General features: G+C 44.4%; 1 protein-coding gene across 1 annotated transcript in view; it reads left to right on the forward strand.

The window, feature by feature from the left end:
• The first annotated feature begins 2,159 nt into the window (after positions 1–2,159).
• Positions 2,160–18,868, forward strand: part of ULK1 (unc-51 like autophagy activating kinase 1) — an 82,382-nt gene continuing 65,673 nt past the window's right edge. The window contains exons 1-3 of the mRNA XM_069961010.1: positions 2,160–2,720; positions 7,016–7,108; positions 7,316–7,357. Of these exons, the coding sequence (XP_069817111.1) occupies positions 2,631–2,720; positions 7,016–7,108; positions 7,316–7,357 (225 nt within the window). The 5' untranslated portion in view covers positions 2,160–2,630. The remainder of the gene's footprint in view (positions 2,721–7,015; positions 7,109–7,315; positions 7,358–18,868) is intronic.

Consider the following 18,868-nt stretch of genomic DNA (forward strand, 5'->3'; position numbering starts at 1 on the left):
GTGGTTGGAGGGAAGGGGGGGCAGGGTATAGCGGTATTGTTCAAGTCTGGTATGGCGGTGTTATCCAGTCACAGTATGGCAGTATGAGGGTTTGGTTTGGGCTGCATCTGGTGACGTACAGTAAACGTGTGAACGCGGCCTAAGACTGATCAGATATCAATATGATGTTCAGAACCTAGAAAATCATGATGCTAATTGGTGAGTGAAGGATGGGGCGTCTGCAGGTGAAGTGCCTAGGGCAGAAGTAGCTGGTAATACGGCCCTGTCCATGTCAGGAACTGTCCAGAGCAGCAGCAAATCCCCATAGAAAACCTCTCCTGCTCTGGACAGTTCCTGACATGGACAGAGGTGGCAGCAGAGAGCAGTGTGTCAGACAGGAAAGAGTATACCATTTACTGCAGGACATACAGCAGCTAGAGATGAGCCGAAGCGCTTATCAAGCGAAGTGAATTGCTCTGTATATCAAGCCGCCGGGCTTCCCGCACTGCTCTGCTCCCTACCGCACCACTCCGGGTGCCAGGGAAAAGCTTGATCCAATCCTGGGAAACTAGGAGAAGTTTCCCAGGATTGAATCCAGCTTTTTCAAGCATGCTGGGAGGAGTGGCAGAGAGCGGAAAAGTGCGGGAAGCCCGGCGGCTTGATATACGGAGCACTGGTCAAACTTGATGAGCGCTTCGGCTCATCTCTAATAAGTACGGGAAGGGCCCTATTCCACCGGACGATTATCGTTCGCATAATCGTTAACGATTAACGATCTCAAGCGACCGCTATTGCAAAAGACCTGAAAACGTTCACTCATTTCCATGGAACGATAATCGTTACTTATGATCGTATTTGCGATAGTTTTTTTTTCTTCGCTATTGCATCCGTATCTACTGCGAACGACCGAACAACGTCTAATTCAATGCGAACGATTTGCGAACGTTTTGCGAACGAGCACTGATAAAAATAGGTCCAGGTCTTATAAAGCGATCAACGATTTCTCGTACGGTCGTTAATCGTTAACTGCATTTCAACCGAACGATTATCGTTTAGATTCGAACGATTTAACGATAATCTGAACGATAATCGTCCATTGGAATAGGGCCCTAAAAGTATACTATCACCCCCTAAGGGCCCTATTCCACCGCACGATTATCGTTCAGATTATCGTTAAATCATTCGAATCTAAACGATAATCGTTCGGTGGAATAGGGCCCTAAAAGTATACTATCACCCCCAAAGGACCCTATTCCACCGGACGATTATCGTTCAGATTATCTTTAAATCGTTCGAATCTAAACGATAATCGTTCGTTTGAAATGCAGTTAACGATTAACGACCGAACGAGAAATCGTTGATCGCTTTATAAGACCTATTTTTATCGTTGCACGTTTGCAAATCGTTCGCATTGAATAAGACGTTGTTCGGTCATTCGCAGTAGATACGAACGCAATAGCGAAGAAATAGCAAAGAAAAAACGATCGCAAATACGATCATAAGTAACGATTATCGTTCCATGGAAATGAGTGAACGTTTTCAGGTCTTTCGCAATAGCGGTCGTTTGAGATCGTTAATGATTATGTGAACGATAATTGTCCGGTGGAATAGGGCCCTTACTCTCGCTTTATTTAATTGGTGGACAGTATCAACTAGGCGGGGCTTTGCAGCAGTTGCGCCCCAACTGTTAGCTGGGGGGAGGGACCAACTGCTGTGAAGCCCCGCCTAGTTGTCACTGTCCACCAATTAAATAAAGCGATTTTATAGCAGAAAGAAGTTTTATACAGGGGTATATCAAATACTGTATACATCATCTAAGCTCTGGAACAGCATAGAGCAGTGATAGGGAACCTCAGGCCCTCCAGCTGTTGTAAAACTACAATTCCCATCATGCCTGGACAGCCTTCGGCTGTCCAGGCATGATGGGAGTTGTAGTTTTGCAACAGCTGGATTCCTGGCATAGCGTAAGATGGGTGACTATCACTTTATGAAGGTGAACTATGAGTCTTACTATCTATGAGTCTTACTACCATGGCTGCCGGTCACAAACACCGAACTACGGTTACACCATCCCCGCCGCTTACACAACACGGAGCAGCCACAACAAAGCGCCTGTAGCTGCGCATGCTCAGTAACACGCATCTACTGGGCGAACTAGTGCGCATGCGCCGGCCTCCAGCAGCCAGAGGGACTGCGCTGTGCCATCGGCTGCGGCCCTTATTATTGTCAGCTCCTCGGTGACAGCAGCAGCAGCAGCTCCCTCTAAGGACTCTACACAGCCGGGGCCTATAAACACAAAGACACTGGTGGACGATCAGCTCACTATCTATCTATCACCATGGCACTAGGGATCCAGTGCCAGAGAGGGGGGCCCTGACTCCTCTTCTTCCACTTCAAGGGGATCTCCATCCTAGAATTTTTTTTTCCACTACCCACTAACATGCAGCAGGGAGGACCGGAGTGCTGGGAGCAGCAGCCCATGACCCTCAGGAGCCTGATCCTCAGCAGCAGGGAGGTTGACAGGAGAGCAGCCCTTCTTTTCCAGCTGCCTCTCAGCTCTTGAGACCCTTTTCTTCCCAGAAATCCTTCATCTACTACTCTACAACCTATCACCCCCCACTATTGTCTGCCAGGATCCAGGGGTCTCTACAATGGAGTCTGTGGGGAAGTTTGAGTTCAGCAGGAAAGATCTGATCGGCCATGGAGCCTTTGCTGTTGTGTTCAAAGGAAGACACAAAGAGGTAATGTCTATCCTCTCCTCCATATACACAGGTGCACAGAGAGGTAATAATGTCTATCCTCTCCTCCATATACACAGGTGCACAGAGAGGTCATGTCTATCCTCTCCTCCATATACACAGGTGCACAGAGAGGTCATGTCTATCCTCTCCTCCATATACACAGGTGCACAGAGAGGTCATGTCTATCCTCTCCTCCATATACACAGGTGCACAGAGAGGTAATGTCTATCCTCTCCTCCATATACACAGGTGCACAAAGAGGTAATAATGTCTATCCTCTCCTCCATATACACAGGTGCACAAAGAGGTAATAATGTCTATCCTCTCCTCCATATACACAGGTGCACAAAGAGGTAATAATGTCTATCCTCTCATCCATATACACAGGTGCACAAAGAGGTAATAATGTCTATCCTCTCATCCATATACACAGGTGCACAAAGAGGTAATAATGTCTATCCTCTCATCCATATACACAGGTGCACAAAGAGGTAATAATTATCCTCTCATCCATATACACAGGTGCACAAAGAGGTAATAATGTCTATCCTCTCCTCCATATACACAGGTGCACAAAGAGGTAATGTCTATCCTCTCCTCCATATACACAGGTGCACAGAGAGGTCATGTCTATCCTCTCCTCCATATACACAGGTGCACAAAGAGGTAATAATGTCTATCCTCTCATCCATATACACAGGTGCACAAAGAGGTAATAATGTCTATCCTCTCATCCATATACACAGGTGCACAAAGAGGTAATAATGTCTATCCTCTCCTCCATATACACAGGTGCACAAAGAGGTAATAATGTCTATCCTCTCCTCCATATACACAGGTGCTGGGGAGGCTGACATTGTTGAACAGACAGGGCAGACATGAATACAGTGTATAGCCTTTGTCTCTGGGGAGAAGAGGTTGTGGATGGATGATGACAATGTGTTTGCTATAATGTATCAATGTAATTGTATACTAAGAAACAGATGGATACATGGATGTCACAACAGGATCAAACTCAGGCCCTCCAGCTGTTACAAAACTACAACCCCCATCATGCCTGGACAGCCTTCGGCTGTCCAGGCATGATGGGAATTGTAGTTTTGTACCAGCTGGAGGGCCTGAGTTTGACACCTGTGAAACAACTTTAAAGGGGTAGTTCACAAATTTTCTTTCATATCAACTGGTCCCAGCAAGTGCCAGAGATTTGTAATTTACTTCTATTAAAAAATGTCCAGTCTTCCAGTACTTATCAGCTGCTGTATGTCCTACATATCTATTTTCTATTTCTATTTAAGTACTGGAAGATTATTTAATAGAAGTAAATTACAAATCTCTGGCACTTTCTGGCACCAGTTGATTTGAAACAAAGAAAAAAAATTAGGTGAACTAGCCCTTTAAGCTCAAAGACTTCAAAGGCTCGCAGCTAGAGATGAGTAAAAAAGATTTGTTACTTTTTGTGATTTTGTTTTTGGATTCATCTTATGCCTTTTCCTGTATACTGAGGGGCCAGAGGTCACTGGTGCTGTATATACACTAAAGCTTTCACTCTCAACAACAGGGGTGTCAACTTTAGGCCCCTCCAGCTGTTGCAGAACTACAATTCCCATCATGCCTAGCTTTGGCTGTCCAGGCATGATGGGCATTGTAGTTTTGTAACAGCTGGAGAGCCTGAGTTTGGTACCTGTGCTCTACATTCACTGGGCTAGGCCCATCATCAGCTCTGTACAAGAACAGGGACCCCTGTTTTTTAATAGGAGTCCCCATTCCTGCACCTATGTTGTTTGGCTACTTGGGGCACATCAGAATTAAAGGGGTACTCCAGCGAGAGAGAATAATTCTTTTAAATCTGCTGGTGTCAGAAAGTGCCAGAGATTTGTAATTTTCCTTCTATTAAAAAAAGATCTCTAGTCTTCCAGTACTTATCAGCTGCTGTATGTCCTACAGGAAGTGGTGTATTCTTTCCAGTCTGACACAGTGCTCTCTACTGCCACCCCTGTCCGTGACAGGAACTGTCTAGAGCAGTAGTAAATCCCTATAGAAAACTTCTGTTCTTTAAACTAGAAATAATACATCATTTTCTGCAGGACATACAGCAGCTGATAACTACTGGAAGACTTAAAGGGGTTGTCCAGCGAAAATCTTTTTCTTTTAAATCAACTGGTGTCAGAAAGTTATGTAGATTTGTAATTTACTTCTATTAATAAATTTCAAGTCTTCCAGTACTTATCAGCTGCTGGATGTCATGCAAGAAGGGTTGTTTTATTTTCAGTCTGACACAGCGCTCTCTGCTAACATCTCTGGCCGAGAAAGGAACTGTCCAGAGTAGGGGTGGGTTCATACTGAGGAATTCTCGCGGATAATATCTGCGGAATTCCGTCGGCTGTCACTTCTTTCGGCGGATAGCGGAATACGCCGGCCCATAGAATCGTGTCTATGGAGCTGGCAGAAAGGCGCGCGGTCAGCTGACGGAATTCTGCGGATATTATCCGTGAGAATTCCTCAGTAGGAAGAGGATTTATATAAAACCGAGACTATCTCGGCCAGAGATTTCAGCAGAGAGCACTGTGTCAAACTGAAAATAAAACACTTCCTGCAGGACATACAGCAGCTAGTAAGTATGGGAAAACTTGAGATTTTTTTTTTATATATATATTAGTGAATTAATAATCTATATAACTTTCTGATATTAGTCGATTTGAAAGAAAAAGATTTTCGCTGGACAACCCCTTTAACAGAAAGTAAATTACAAATCTCTTGCACTTTCTGACACCAGTTGATTTGAAAGAATTTTGCTGGAGTACCCCTTTAAATGATACAGTCAGATTTGCCAAAGAGATGAATCTCTACTTGCAGGCAATGGATATTATAAAAAATAAGGAATATTGTTGCCTAATTGGCCAAAGTAGTCGGTAATGTAGTGTAATATGAGATGACCAGGAAACATGTGACCTAAGCCCAGGGAACATAGCGCTGCAATTTATTAGGTACATCTGTATAATAAAACTAGGAGCTCCTCTAAGATTAGACCTATTCTTGGAAGCTCCGCATGGGGCACAAACTAAATCCTTGCCACAGTATTCGGACCACCAGGTCACAAGAAGCCTGAATTAATGAATAGTCCTGGACGGGACAAGTCTGGGCAAGGACTGAGTCAGGAACAATGGTTCTCCCAGAGAGCAGACCCTCCAGCTGTTACAAAACTACAATTCCCATCAGGCCTGGATAGTAGGAGCTTTAGCTTTGGCTGTCCAGGCATGATGGGAATTGTAGTTTTGTAACAGCTGGAGGGCCTGAGGGTTTACCCACCTGTAGCTGTCCAGCTGTTGTAGTTTGGAGCAGCTGAGCATGATAAATATTGTATTAGTACAATCCATTGCTTTGGTGTATAATGGATACTAGTGATCCCCAGCTGTCACAAAGCTACAACCTCCATGCCATGACAAAGGGGCTATCCAAGACTATAGAAACATAGCTGTGTCCTACAATAACAGCGCCACCCCCTGTCCTAAGGATGTGTGTGGTACTGCAGCTAGGTTGCATTCACTTCAATAGAACCGAGCTGCTATACTTCACACAAACTGAGGACAAGGGTGGCGCTGGTTCGGTAAGAAAGCAACTGCAGTATGTTTTTTCTAATCCTGGATAACCCCTTTAAGGTATACTGGGAGTTGTAGTTTTGGAACAGATGAGGATGTTTGCTATAGTAGATCATTCCAGGTCTATATATGTTGTATAGTATATAGCAGGGGGAGTGAACCTTGGCATGGTGGGAGTTGTAGTTTTGCAATAGCTGGAGAACCAAGATTCCCTATCCTTGCTATATACTATGAAACAGTAATTTCCAGTCTGTGTCTTGTCACTACATCACTATAACTCCCAGCATGCCCTGCTATGAGTACATATGATGTAGGGGCCTTGTACTGACTGTGTCTTGTCACTATAACTCCCAGCATGCCCTGATCTCAGTCCTTAGGATATAGGGGCCTTGTACTGATTGTGTCTTGTCACTATAACTCTCAGCATTCCCTGCTCTCAGTCCATAGGATATAGGGGCCTTGTACTGATTGTGTCTTGTCACTATAACTCCCAGCATGCCCTGCTCTCAGTCCATATGAGGTAGGGGCCTTGTACTGATTGTGTCTTCTCACTAGAACACTATAACTCCCAGCATGCCCTGCTCTCAGTCCATAGGATATAGGGGCCTTGTACTGATTGTGTCTTGTCACTACAGCACTATAACTCCCAGCATGCCCTGCTCTCCTTGTACTGACTGTCGCTTGTGTTGCCTTTTTCAGAAGCAGGATTTGGAGGTTGCTGTAAAATGCATCAATAAGAAAAACCTGGCCAAATCCCAGACACTTTTAGGGAAGGAGATCAAAATACTGAAGGTAAAAAAAGACCATGATCCCCCATATCTATAGTAGGGAACCTTGGCTCTCCCAGCTGTTGCGCAACTACAACTCCCATGATGAACGGACAGATTCATGATGGGAGTTGTAGTTTTTCAACAGCTGGGAGAGCCAAGGTTCCCCATCCCTGCTATAGCCTAAGGTTATTGTGTGCAGACTCAGTAATGATAAATATTTTCATTGTAGGAGCTGAAACATGAAAATATTGTGGCCTTGTACGACTTCCAGGTAAATATTGACAGTACATGATTTCCATGCAATGATTTGATGTTTGTGCCCTGAGACTACAATTCCCGGCATCCTTCGCGGCGGCAAGGATCAATCCGCGGCTATCACGGCCCTATAATTCGGTGTTATACATCCCGGCGACCACCTTCGCCTCATTCATACAGCTCTCCGTTCTCTTTCTTTTTTCCGGCTTTCCTGTCACGTGTCCGCCTCCTTGTTTGTTGACATTCCAGCTTGCCAAGCGCTCATTGGTGGCCCGCTCGCTGACGTCACGGAATTCTAAGAAAACCCTCGCCCAGCTGTCAGGTGCCGCGCGCTGACTCTCGGGAGTTGTAGTTGTTTATGGTCGCAGCTCGCTTGGTTCGACGTAGGTGGCAAACTACAATTCCCATGTAGCCGCGCGCCGTGTAAACACATTTTCTTCTTCTGGCACCCGTCCTGGAGAGATTATTTGAAGAGCGTTTCTAGTTTGTGTACAGTCTGTCCCGTGTACCAGCCGAGTAGTGGGAAATGGGCAGAACTGCTAAGTCATTGTAGTGATTATTGTTCACCACACGGGGGGATGGGCTGTCCCTGGGCTGTGGGAGGCTGAGCTCAGGTTTATGTGTTTTGGATGTGGTGTCTCATCTGAGCAGGCATTAACCCCTTCATGGTGTGATATCAGTCTAACCAATAAGACCAGTGTTTCCCAACCTGTGGCTGTTCATCTGCTGGAGAACTACAACTCCCATCATGCCTATACCATTGGTAGGCAACCTTGGCTCTCCAGCTGTTGGAAAACTACAACTCCCATCATGCCTATACCATTGGTAGGGAACCTTGGCTCTCCAGCTGTTGGAAAACTACAACTCCCATCATGCCTGGACAGCCAAAGCTTTAGCTTTGGCTGTCCAGGCATGATGGGGGTTGTAGTTTTACAGCAGCTGGAGGGCCAAGGTTCTTTACCAATGGTATAGGCATGATGGGAGTTGTAGTTTTGCAGCAGCTGGGAGGGTCAAGGTTCCCTACCAATGGTATAGGCATGATGGGAGTTGTAGTTTTGCAGCAGCCTGAGGGTCAAGGTTCCCCAATCCCTGCATTATACCAATGCTCCCCAATGTCACTCCTTGACTATTGCAGAATTACAACTCCCATTGGGTCTGGACCATACACTAGAGAAGTGTTCACCAACCTATGGTTCTTCAGTAGTTGCAGAATGACAACTCCCATCATGCATGTGTTACTCCAAAAATAAGACAGAGTCTTATATATTTATTTTTTTGCTCTGATTTTTTTTTTTTTTTTTTTTGAAGAAGAAGAAACACTGTATGCCCCTACATTGTAGCCCTGCTCTCTACTGTAGTTAGCTGCCATAGTGTATGTCCCATGTTTGACTCCTATACCTCAGGTTCCCCTGGAGGCCTCCATTCAGTATACTCCCCCCTTTATGTTCTTCCATCATACTGTATAACCCCCCCCCCCCCCCCCCGCCCTTAGTTGTTCACTCATACTGTATACATCTCCCCTACACCGGTAGTCCTTACTTATACTTTTATAGCTCCCTCCCCACTCTATAGTTTGTCCCCCAATACTGTATAATTCCCTCCCCCCCCTCTGTAGTTGTTCCCCCATACAATGTACATCCCCTCTGCAGGTATCCCCCATACTGTACACCTTCCTCCCCCTCTGTAGTTGTTCCCCCATACTATATACATCCTCCCTCTGCAGGTATCCCCCATACTGTATACCTTCCTCCCCCTCTGTAGTTGTTCCCCCATACTATATACATCCTCCCTCTGCAGGTATCCCCCATACTGTACACCTTCCTCCCCCTCTGTAGTTGTTCCCCCATACTATATACATCCTCCCTCTGCAGGTAGTGCCCATACTGTATATCCCCTCCTCCCTCTGAAGTTGTTCCCCCCATACTATATACATCCTCCCTCTGCAGGTATCCCCCATACTGTACACCTTCCTCCCCTTCTGTATTTGGTCCCCCACACTGTATACCTACCCCTCCATACTGTATACTTCTCTCCCCCCTCTGTAGTTCTTCCCCTAGACTGTATACTTACCCCTCTGTAATTAGGCCTCCATACTGTATACTTCTCTCACCCCTCTGGGTACATACAGTATGGTGGAAGAGCTACAGTGTCAGGGATCTGCTCAGCTGACTATAATTAGCTAATTTTTGGAGTAGGGCTTATATTTCATACCTACTCCGAAAAGCCTACAAACAAAAACTAGGTCTTGGTTTTGGAGAAACACGGTACTATACGCTAGATGGTCCCCAAATCCTGGCTCCAGCCCTTGCAGAATTACAACTCCCATCATGGTGGGAAATGTAGCTTTGCCACAGGTTGGGAAACACTGTACTAGACAATGTGACCAGGGGCATACAGTCCCAGTCCCAGGTGGACCGCTCCTTTATCAGGGGGTGCAGATAATGCTGTTATGGTGCATTTACACGGAACGATTATCATTCGAATTTTCTACATAACGATCGCATTTGAGCGATAATCTGCTCATGTAAACACAGCGAACGATCTAGCCACGAGCGAGAAATCGTTCATTTTGATCTTTCGACATGTTCTCAAATCGTCGTCAGTTGTTCGCTAAAAATTTGCAGATTGCTTCGTGTAAACAGTCTTTCATCGATTCACCCTGTGAGATAGGCTTAAGCGATCTTAAAACGATCGCAATAACGAATTTTCCAAATTAGATATCGTTCCCTGATCGTTATAAAAAACACATAGGGGGAGATTTATCAAACATGGTGTAAAGTGAAACTGGCCCAGTTTCCCCTAGCAACCAATCAGATTCCACCTTTCATTCCTCACAGACTCTTTGGAAAATGAAAGGTGGAATCTGATTGGTTGCTAGGGGTGACTGAGCCAGTCTCACTTTACACCATGTTTGATAAATCTCCCCCATTGTTACTTCAAATTCGTTAATCGTTCTGGTGAATTATCGCTCCGTGTAAAAGCACCATTAGAACGCACCATCTGTGAGACACCAGACTGGTCTACTAACCCATCCATGATGTTCGGTGCGCAGTATACAAGAGTATCGGTCATAGCTGATCACTATGTGGTTATGATAATTGTTGTGGTGTTTGCATCAATATAAATGGCCATGGCCCAGTGTCAGAGTGCTGCCGGAGTAGTTGTGCCCCTACAAAGGGTTTTAAATGTATTTATTTGCCTAAAATAATAATCATTCATGTAAGTTTACTAAAACGCATCCCTAGTAGACAAGCAAGGTTCTATGCACTGGGCCCCACTCCTCCTATAGCAGTCCATGGGACAAGAACCAGTAGCGGACTACAAGCTGCTGTAACGCTGAGCCAGCAGTCTATAGACAATGGGGGATGGGTAACCAAGGGGAATTTATAGTGTATGCAGCTTCCAAAGGTCATCTGTTCCCAAGGCTTCCCACCTAATCTCCATAGAAGAGGCAGCGAATAATAACTGTACCATAAATTAGCTATTATTTTAACAATATAATAAAATAAAGCACTGTAGATGGATTTTTCCTTAATACTAGAATTCTGTCCGTGCACAGCCGATGTTCTGCAGACTGGACCCCAGAGCTCCCAGCATCATGATTAGTTATGATGTCGGGAGCTCCAATATTTATTGAAAGTTTGTGCTTGTGTACTGACACAGCCTTGCGGCTGTGTCAGTACACTAGCACAGACTTTTAAACTGTTTAGGAGTTTATAGCCAAGCCATGAGGAGGAAGGAACTGCCTGTAGAGCTCAGGACTTTATGGAGTCACAGATCTGGAGAAGGGCACAAAAGATTTTCCACTGCACGGAACGTTTCGAAGAGCACAATGGCCTCCATAATTCTTAGGCTCCGTTCCCACTGAGCAAAGGTAGCGGAATTCCGCGACGGAATTGTCCGCCGCGGAATGCCGTTAGCCTCCCGCTCATAATGGGACTCTATGGGAGGCGCGCGCTCCTGCCCTGTCCGCGCTGAAGAATGAACATGTTCATTCTTCAGCGCGTACAGAGCAGCAGCGCGCGCCTCCCATAGACTCCCATTATGAGCGGGAGGCTAACGGCATTCCGCGGCGGACAATTCCGTCGCGGAATTCCGCTAGCTTTGCTCAGTGGGAACGGGGCCTTAGATGGACACAGTTTGTAACCAGTGCCCAGGACTCTTCCCAGAACGGCCACCCCACCAAACTAAGGGTCCATTTACACAGAAAGATTATCTGCCAAAGATTTGAAGCCAAAGCCAGGAATGGATTTGAAACTAGGAAAAATCTCAGTCTTTCCTTTATGACCTGATCTCTGTTTATAGTCCATTCCTGGCTTTGGCTTCAAATCTTTGGCAGATAATCTGTCAGATAATCTTTCTGCGTAAATGGACCCTTTGTAATCAGGGGAGAAGGGCTGTGGTAAGGGAGGTGACCTAGAACGTAACGGTCCCTCCCTAAAAATCGTGAAATCCTTTGACTTAAGTGATAATCTTCTGGTGTAAAGTCTTCCAGTACTTATCAGCTGCTGTATGTCCAGCATGAAGTGGTGTATTCTTTCCAGTCTGAAGAGTAGGAGAAGTTTTCTATGGGGTTTTTGCTACTGCTGTCAACAGTAGTTCCTGACATGGGCAGAGAGCACTGTGTCAGACTAGAGAGAATACACCACTTCCTGCAGGACATACAGCGGCTGATAAGTACTGGCAGACTGGAGATTTTTTAATAGAAGTAAATTACAAATCTCTGCCACTAGTTGATTTGAATGAAACATTTTTTTTTTTTTTTTGTTAAAGTGTGGAAGTCCTTTCCCCCTGGGTATAACCACCTTATAACAGGGTGAAGCCTGACATCTTCATACAAGTTCAAAGCAATATAACAATTCAAACTAATCTTTTGTGACCAATGGCTGCGTTATCTGGGCTAACCTTTGCTTCTGATTGTTCTGCTGCCTGATCCCTTGTTTCACTTTGAAGCCTGCCCCGCATTGTACTTTGTACTTTTATTGTTAATTCTAAGTAAAATCCCCCATCGGATCTAGATAACCAGTGGTAAATAGTCCCATGAACTCCAGCAGAGACACAAAATCTAATGAGATGTCATCCATCCCCTATACTGCACACCACTTCCTGTAGGACATACAGCAGCTGATAAGTATGGGAAGACTTGAGGTTTTTAAATAGAAGTAAATTTCAAATCTATATAACTTTCTGACACCAGTTGTTTTGAAAGAAAAAGATTTTCACTGGACAACCCCTTTAAGTGACGCTGTGTAATTTAGTAGCAAGGGAAGTGATGTTAGACCTCGGCTATGCTACACATGGCATGGCAGTGGCACATATTGTTTTATGCATAGGTAATAGGTGTCCTGGACCGGTTTTATTATGCAATAAATGCCGAATGTTACATCAGGGTTGCAGTAACATGAGGACGGGGCATGTGAATAACGACATTAGTCAGCGATGGGCGTTCTTACTTTCTTTAATGTTTTTACAGTGAATCACTGGAAATGGAAGGAGAAGCGTTGCTGGGGAGTACACAGGTTTAGCATCAGCGGATGGGATTAGGCATTTGCCTTCAGGACATGATGTAAATGCCGGCCATAGTCCGCTGTATATAGGGGGAGATTTATTAAACATGGTGTAAAGTGAAACTGGCTCAGTTGCCCCTAGCAACCAATCAGATTCCACCTTTCATTCCTCACAGACTCTTTTGAAAATGAAAGGTGGAATCTGATTGGTTGCTAGGGGCAACTGAGCCAGTTTCACTTTACACCATGTTTGATAAATCTCCCCCATGGGAGGCCTAATGGTGCTTTTACACGGAGCGATAATTTGCCCGAACGAATTTGAAGTAACAACAGGGGAGATTTATCAAACATGGTGTAAAGTGAGACTGGCTCAGTTGCCCCTAGCAACCAATCAGATTCCACCTTTCATTTTCCAAAGAGTCTGTGAGGAATGAAAGGTGGAATCTGATTGGTTGCTAGGGGCAACTGAGCCAGTTTCACTTTACACCATGTTTGATAAATCTCCCCCTATGTATATCTAGGGAATATACAATTTCATCATATTTAAAGGGGCAGTTCAGAAAAAAATAATTATTTCAAACAACTGGTGCCAGAGATTTGTAATTTACTTCTGTGGGTCTGGTTGAGTTTTGCCCTGGGGGTATAGAGACACCTCTCCAGTTATCACACTCTGCCAGTAGATTCTGAGACAGTAACAGATTAGAAGGGACAGTAAAGGAAATAGTTCTGTGCTAAGCCCTTAAGGGGTCACATTAAATCTTTCAGTTGTTTCCTGTAAGCGGTCATTATAGTGTAGACAGTGTCTGACAGTAGTGGCTGTTACTCAAAATCATGTCAGAAAGTCCACAATATCCTTACTTTTTATATTGGGTCAGTGGAGCTTTAAAGGAGTGATTCACAAAATTAGTTTTTTCTTCAAAACAACCGGCTCCAGAATGTGCCAGAAATTTGTAATTTACTTCTATTTAAAAAAAAAAAAAAAAAAATCTTGCGTCTTCCAGTACTTATCAGCTGCTGTATGTCCTGCAGGAAATGGTGTATCCTTTCCAGTCTGACACAGTGCTCTCTGCTGCCACCTCTGTCCATGTCAGGAAGTGTCCAGAGCAGTAGCAAATCCCCATAGAAAACCTCTCCTGCTCTCCATAATGGACATAGAGCAGCACTTTCTGGCACCAGTTCATTTGAAAGAAAACATTTTTCTATGAACTTCCCCTTTAAGTAATGAAGAATGACAAATAGTACCTTGTAGGTTAGTTATATTGAGTGTTAGTTTAGTTTCTGTGGTATATATTGAAAGCTTATACAGTGTGTGTGTATATGTGTGTGTGTGTGTATATATATATATATATATATATATATATATATATATATATATATTATATATATATATAATGTCCCCAGGACTTCAGTGCAGAAGGCGATGCTGCTGAATAAGGGGCAGTGTAGATGCGGCCTCAGTGCGTGGATCACATCCAGGGGGTTATAAATAACATTAAAATGAAAGGTGTATAAACCTAATACCCTGAAGCATCATCCACGTTTCCCAATGTTTTAAATATAGTCCTGATCACTGGAAAATGACAGTCCCAAGAAAGAGCCATCATGTCATCTGACCAATGTGACAGTGTACAAGAGATGAATCATCAATGGATCTCTCCTAATGCTTTATACCCATGCTGGTTCTCCTTTCTAGGAAACACATGTCTGGAGGCGCACAGTTACTTTTACTGTTACTTTTTATAGTATAATAGGTCATTTTTCCCAGGGAGCGCCAGTGACAGACACTCAGTACATTGGAACAATTCTATCAGATATGCACTGGACTATACAGGGTCTTTCAGTGTGTAATAGTTAAAGGTCTATTCCGGTTAAAATTATTATATTTATATAGAAAGTTATATAGATTTGTAATTTACTTCTATTTAAAAATCTTTCAGTACTTATCAGCTGCTGTATGATCTGCAGGAAGTGGTGTATTCTTTCCAGTCTGACACAGTGCTCTCTGCTGCCACCTCTGTCCATGTGAGGAAGTGTCCAGAGCTGGAGAGGTTTTCTTTGGGGATTTGCTGCTGCTCTGGACAGTTGCTGTCATGGACAGAGGTGGCAGCAGAGAGAACCGTGTCAAACTTGAAAGCATAGACCACAACTTGCAAGACATACAGCAGCTGATAAGTACTGAAAGGTTTGAGAGATTTAAATTGAAGTAAATTACAAACCTATATAACATACATACAACTATGGAAAAAAATACACCATTTCTTGTAGGGCATACAGCAGCTGATAAGTACTGGAAGACTCGATTTTTTTTTTTTTTTTTTTTTTTTTTAGAAGACATAATTTACAAATCTTTCTTACTTTCTGATCCCAGTTTATTTGGGAAAATAAATCCCCTTTTAAGGAGTTGCAGGTGCAGATTTATCTAAGAGGGTATCTTATGTGATGTGCAGCAAATGTTTGGTTCCTACTTCTTCTCTTGCCCATAGGGAGGCCGTAGAAATGGTCACATACATCCTTTCTGTTTGTATTGGTCTTTTTATATTGTATAGGGCATGATGCCTCAGTGTTCTTATAACATGCTACTTAAAGGGATATTCCGCTTAAACATAACTTTTCATATGTTGCTGCCCATGATGAGACTAAAGGTCCTATTCCACGGGCCGAGCAGGGCCCGATCAATGATGTAAACGAGCGCCGATCTGCTAGATCAGCGCTCGTTTACTGGGCCTATTCCACGGCCCGATGATCGTTGAGCGAGGGCTGCAGGGACATAGTTACCGATGTCCTTGCAGCCCTTGCACCATACATTACCTGGCAGGACTTCTCCCGCACTCCGTCTTCCTCCCGGTCCCGCGGCACAGCATCAGCAGCTCCGGAGTGGCCTGACTGAGCTGTCAGACCGCTCAGCCAATCACTGGCCGCGGCGATGCTGGGCTGTGATTGGCTGAGCGGTCTGACTGCTGAGTCAGGCCGCTCCGGAGGGACCGTGACCGGGAGGAAGACAGAGCCGAGGAGAAGTCCTGCCAGGTAATGTGTGGTGCTGCTTCTCAAATCGTCGGTCGCCCGCCGCGCACCGCTATTGCACGGTGGGGGACCAATAATTTTAAGTCTTGCCCTAAATAAACTTTTTCTCTGTTTCGATAATCGGCCGAATGGGGCCGATTCAGCTGATTATCGCTCCCGGGGAATAGGCCCCTAACAGTTCCTTCCATACCTGTTATTATCTATTTAGTCTCCTTCCCCAAGTTCTGAGCTGCTACTTTCTGCTCAAGACACAAACTGTGTGAGCTTTTCTTTCCATCTCCCCCTCCTCCCTCCTCTGAAACATTCCTCATAGACACTTTGGAAAATGAATGGTGGAATCTGGTTGCTAGGGGCAACTGAGCCAGTTTCACTTTACACCATGCTTGACAAATCTCCCTCATGGTGTAAAGTGAAACAGTTGCCCCTAGCAACCAATCAGATTCCACCTTTCATTTTCTGTGGAATCTGATTGGTTGCTAGGGGCAACTGAGCCAGTATCACTTTACACCATGTTTGATAAATCTCCCCCCATGGTGTTATACATGTCTACCTGGATGAGAACATAGTAAATAGATGATAGGAATATAGCACCTGGGATATGTTAATAAAGTCATTACCACCGTCGCCACCATGTTGTTGTTGTTGGCCTGTCTCATGGTTGTACAGTCATGAAATGGTTAATGCTATGGTTAGGGAGTCTATACAAAACAAAGGCATTACGTATTTCATGACTGTGCCATCTGTCAGGGTAACCCAGAGGTGTCGATAACAGGTAAATTATAGGGTGCTGTTCACACAGCTTGTTGTCACTATATTCTAGTTGATGAATCATGTTATGGTCACCGCTGTGCTATGAAATGTAGGATTCCTCAGCCGCCACTCATCCCATCACATCCCGCACAGCCATGTTACCAGTAATCCCTCATGGGACAAAATGTGACAACCTGCTAAGCTAGGCGTGCTGAACGTGACGGCCGTAGATCGTATATGATTTAGAAGGCAATCAGGGTGAGGAATCCTGCAAAGTTCAATAGCATGTCAGTGAATGGGACGGCCAGTGGTTGTTATTTTCAAGGTTTTATCCATGTTACCTCATCCCTGATTGTGTGATAGAGGATCCATGGCATCGTTTTGTGTATGTAGGGCACGTCTATAGTTTCTTCATGGATTTGCTTAAAGGGGTACTCCATAGAAATATTTTTTCATAAAGTTATCTGTAGTCTAAAGTTAAATCTGTAGTCTTCCAGTACTTATCAGCTGCTGTACGTCCTGCAGGAAATGGTGTATATTTTCCAGTCTGACACAGTGCTCTCTGCTGCCACCTCTGTCCATGTCAGGAACGGTCTAGAGCAGTAGAGGTTTTCTATGGGGATTTGCTTCTGCTCTGGACAGTTCCTGACATGGACAGAGAGCACTGCGTTAGACTAGAGAGAATACACCACTTCCCGCAGGACATACAGCAGCTGATAAGTGCTAGAAGCTTGGAGACTTTCAAACAGAAGTAAATTACAATATATATATATATATATATAACTTTCTGACACCAGTTGATTAGAAAGCTTAGAGTTCCCCATTAAAGAGTACCTATCATTTAAACACTTTAAAAAACATTAACACTTTTGAAATGTCATAGAGACATGTCAGAGGTTTGTATCGGGGAGGGTCCGGGTGCTGAGACCACCACGATCATTAGAGCGCAGATGCTTTCAGCAGCATGTACATCGCTTCGATGGATTTATACTGGAACCTCCTGCAATTCCCTATACCGGAAGTTCCATAGGCTAATAATATATTGCTTGTATTAGCAGGTATGGCAGAGCGGCTAAGCACCTCTGCCCCTTCAGTATAACGATCTCGGCACCCGGACCCCTACCGATACAAACCTCTGACATGACATTTCAGATGTAAATGATAGGTACCCTTTAAAGTGATACTGTCACCCTCCTTACTCTATGTGCGGTTCAAAGTGTCATCTAGGCGGGGCTTCATGGCACCTGGCCCTCCTCTCCCTAGGGGAAAGGAGTCCCAAATGCTGTGAAGCTACTCCTGTAAAGCAATTTTAGAGCCAAAAGAAGACACAGGCCAGTTTTATACAGCAGTGTGTGTGTGTGTGTGTATATGTATGTATGTGTGTGTGTATATATATATATATATATATATATATATATATATATATATAGTGGTGCCTTGGATTACGAGCATAATTCGTTCCGGGACCGTGCTTGTAATCCAAATCTGCTCTTAAACCAAAGCAAATTTTACCATAAGAAATTATAGAAGTGCAGACAATTGGTTCCACACCCCAAAAATAATGATTTATTTTTCTGAATTACATGTAAAACAGATGAAACAAAGATTAAGAAACAGCAGAATCTGTGATATTATAAGTTACTGTACAGTAATGGAGAGAATGGGAAACACAAGGGCGGACAGAGACTGCGGGGAGCATGATGGAATGAGCAGGCAGATGTGGGCACATACATGCAGCACTCTCTGTCCGGGGAGAGAGGGGTTACAGCTATGGAGAGATTACCCCCACAGTCCTCTCCCCTGATGTAAGCCCCAGCCTGAAGTGGATCTGCTATGATTTGGAAGGTGAAAGAGACTTCCTGGGTTAGAGTACAGTGCTGTAGACCCCGCTATGCAGACCATGCCCCTCCTCCACTCGCGCTCCCACCCAGAACATGGAGCTCTTAAACCAAAGCAATGCTCTTAAACCAAGTCACAATTTTGAAAAACTGTGAGCTCTTAAACCAAAACGCTCTTAAACCAAGTTACTCTTAAACCAAGGTACCACTGTGTATATATATATATATAGGCACACTTAGAGAGTGCCAGTATTACTTTAAAACCGGCTTCTGCTGTAGACAGCTCTGCATGTCCTGTGTGGCCCAATAATATATGTAACCGGACATAAGGAAAACAAGCAGTTACATAAGCAGACGACAGCTGCCATATCCATGGACCAGACATTCCCAGCACTCTTGGCGTATACATCT

The sequence above is a fragment of the Dendropsophus ebraccatus genome, chromosome 3 (genome assembly GCF_027789765.1).
Source record: "Dendropsophus ebraccatus isolate aDenEbr1 chromosome 3, aDenEbr1.pat, whole genome shotgun sequence".
Classification (NCBI taxonomy): domain Eukaryota; kingdom Metazoa; phylum Chordata; class Amphibia; order Anura; family Hylidae; genus Dendropsophus; species Dendropsophus ebraccatus.